Source organism: Argentina silus, assembly GCF_951799395.1.
Source record: "Argentina silus genome assembly, chromosome: 12".
NCBI classification, from domain to species: Eukaryota; Metazoa; Chordata; class Actinopteri; order Argentiniformes; family Argentinidae; genus Argentina; species Argentina silus.
The window spans coordinates 7,579,759-7,582,258 of record NC_139666.1 but is presented as its reverse complement, the minus strand read 5'-3'; the positions used below and the strand labels follow the sequence as shown (position 1 = coordinate 7,582,258).

The following is a 2,500-nucleotide window of genomic DNA, read 5'->3' as shown; positions in this document are numbered from 1 at the left end:
TGTAGTGCGACGCTTCGTCACCATCAGTGTGTGATTTCTCTTGATCTCAGTCCGTTCACTCTGCGAATCTGCACCATCGCCAACAACAGCTGAGTGAATGTGGCCTGAAGGGAAAGTGACACGTTGCATAAAAAGCTTTTTTCACTCTCCTTTCCCCACTCCCCCCCCCCCCACCCCCCCTCTCTGTCTGTCACCCCCCCCCTCTCTGTCTGTCACCCTGTCTGGCTGCTCCTTCTGCCTCCATGGTCTCTAGAAGTCTTATCTGGGCCTATCTGGCTGCGCTGCTGGAGGATAAATCCAGTTGTGAAAGAGGACATTACAGTGTGTGTGTGTGTGTGTGTGTGTGTGTGTGTACATTGGTCATTGGTCTACCCTCTGCAACGCTCCTTCAGCACTGGGAATTAAAGCTATAGCGGCTACGCTAACACTTAGCGTCTCCTGCCAGCCAGGCCCAGCCAGGCCCAGCCAGGCCCAGCCAGGCCCAGCCAGGCCCAGCCAGGCCCAGCCAGGCCCAGCCAAAGCAACAATCACATTGTGTTTAAAACCAGGTCAGGCCTCACTGCCTCCAGCTAGCAGCTAGCAGCAAGCAGCATCAGGAGGATGTGTGTGTTTGTAAAGGTGTAGGAATGCAGCTGCACAGTGATTTATAGTGGAATTTGGGGAAGGAAAGCTGATCGTAAATATGAGAAACTGAGTGGCAATGTGTCTTTTTACAGGCATTTTAGAGTTTTGACTCGGTTTGGAGTGTGTTTATGTGTTACAAAGTGGTTTAATAGGACAGGGTGAAGGGGGAGGGGGGGGAGGAGGGGAGAGGGGGGAGGAGGAGGGAGACACCTTGGAGCTAGCAGAGGAGACCTACATATGCCTTCTGTTCAGTCTGAGACCTCGACCCTGAACTCTGACCTCCTAAATGCGCGAAACATGCACACACACACACGCATGCACACGCTGACACACACAGACACACACACACACGCACACACACACAGACACACACGCACACACACACACACACACACACATGCACGCAAGCACGCACACACACACACACACAATCAGCTGAAGATCACTCACATTAATCAGCAAAAGATAGTAATCCCATAATGAGGAAGAGGCTAGATAAGACAATAATTGCAATTTTTGTTTGTGTCTGTGTTTTCCTGTCTGCTTTGCTTACAGGTTTTGCTTACGCAGAAACACAAGCTTTTAAGAAGCTTTGCACATAATGTGCTTGTCGCCTTGACTAAAAAGCCATAGGTCTGAGAGAGCGAGAGAGAGAGAGAAAGAGAGAGAGAGAGAGGAAGGGAGAGAGAGAGAGGAAGGAGGAGGGAGGAGGGAAAACAGAGTCCTTGTTAATATGCTCTTGAGTCCGTCCTCATCCCCGTCTTGTTGAAGTGAAAGGTTTGGGATAAAAATGATTGGTAGTTGAAAAAAGAAAAAGAAAAAAGAGAGAGAGAGAGAGAAAGCGGCCGGCAGCACAGAGCTTAATTTTTCAAAGCTGTTTTTTTCTCAGAGACGGCGCAGAAGCACCTGCTTTTTAATGCCCTTCCGGTTGATGAAAAGGCTTTGGCGAGAGGGTAGTGGTGGGGGGAAGAGGGGGGGGGGGGGGGAGTAGGGGGCATAGGGCGAGGGGTGGGGGGTGGGTGGGGGGGATTGGGAGGACGGTGGTGTGTGTGTGTGTGTGTGTGTGTGTGTGTGTGTGTGGAGGGGACGGGACGGGACGGCGCCTGTCTTCTAGCAGAAGGGATGGGGTGGTGATGGTGGTGGTGGGGAGGGGTGGGGGGTGGGGGGGGTCCTGAGACAAGGAGGGTAGGGAGAGAGAGAGAGGAGGGGGGGGGGGGTAGGGTGAGTGGGGGCAAAGTGAATGCGGGCCACCGTACACTGGCGGGGAGGCCAACCCGCTAAGCCCTGGCAGCTCGTTAGACTCTGTGTTACTGACCTGATAGACCACAATCCCCCCCCCCCCTCCCCCCTCTCCCCCTCCTCCTCCCCCTCCCCTCCCCTGCCCTCCTCTCCCCACCACCACGCCAGCTGCACCGCCGCCCACCGCCTCTAGGGGCAGCGGAGAGAGAGAGAAAATCATGGAGGTCTGATCGTCCTTGTTGAAACCGATACAGAGGCCCGAACACAAAGCATCTATAGAAATAGATAGAGAGCCACGGAGGATCAGCGGAGTTGGTGGTAGCAGACTGCCTCAGCGTGCAGCGCTTGTGTTATCTTATTCATAATGTCTTCTTTTATTTCCTATATTTTTGGAAAAGGCCTGAGCATCTGTTTGGGGAACTATTTAGTTGCTCTATCTCACGCCTCCCCTCAAGTTCCCCTCGGCAACATCTGCTGCATCTCCCTCAAACACCGCTTTAAGTGCTGCACGGCTGTTCCTGCCTGTGTTTAAACAGGGTTTTAAGCCCTTTAAGCTTGTTTTATTTAAGGGTCACTGAAATATTTATCACCTGTATTTATATGTTCCCTCATTTTGCTGCTAGGTGCCTCCTCGTGG

General features: G+C 52.7%; 1 protein-coding gene across 1 annotated transcript in view; it reads left to right on the top strand.

Moving 5' to 3' along the window:
- efnb2a (ephrin-B2a) overlaps nucleotides 1-573 on the top strand; it is a gene marked incomplete at its 3' end in the record, with an annotated part of 16,792 nt that extends 16,219 nt beyond the window's left edge. Inside the window, exon 3 of the mRNA XM_083682092.1 lies at nucleotides 446-573. Within this exon, the coding sequence (XP_083538218.1) occupies nucleotides 446-573 (128 nt within the window). The remainder of the gene's footprint in view (nucleotides 1-445) is intronic.
- Between the last annotated feature and the right edge of the window lie 1,927 nt (nucleotides 574-2,500).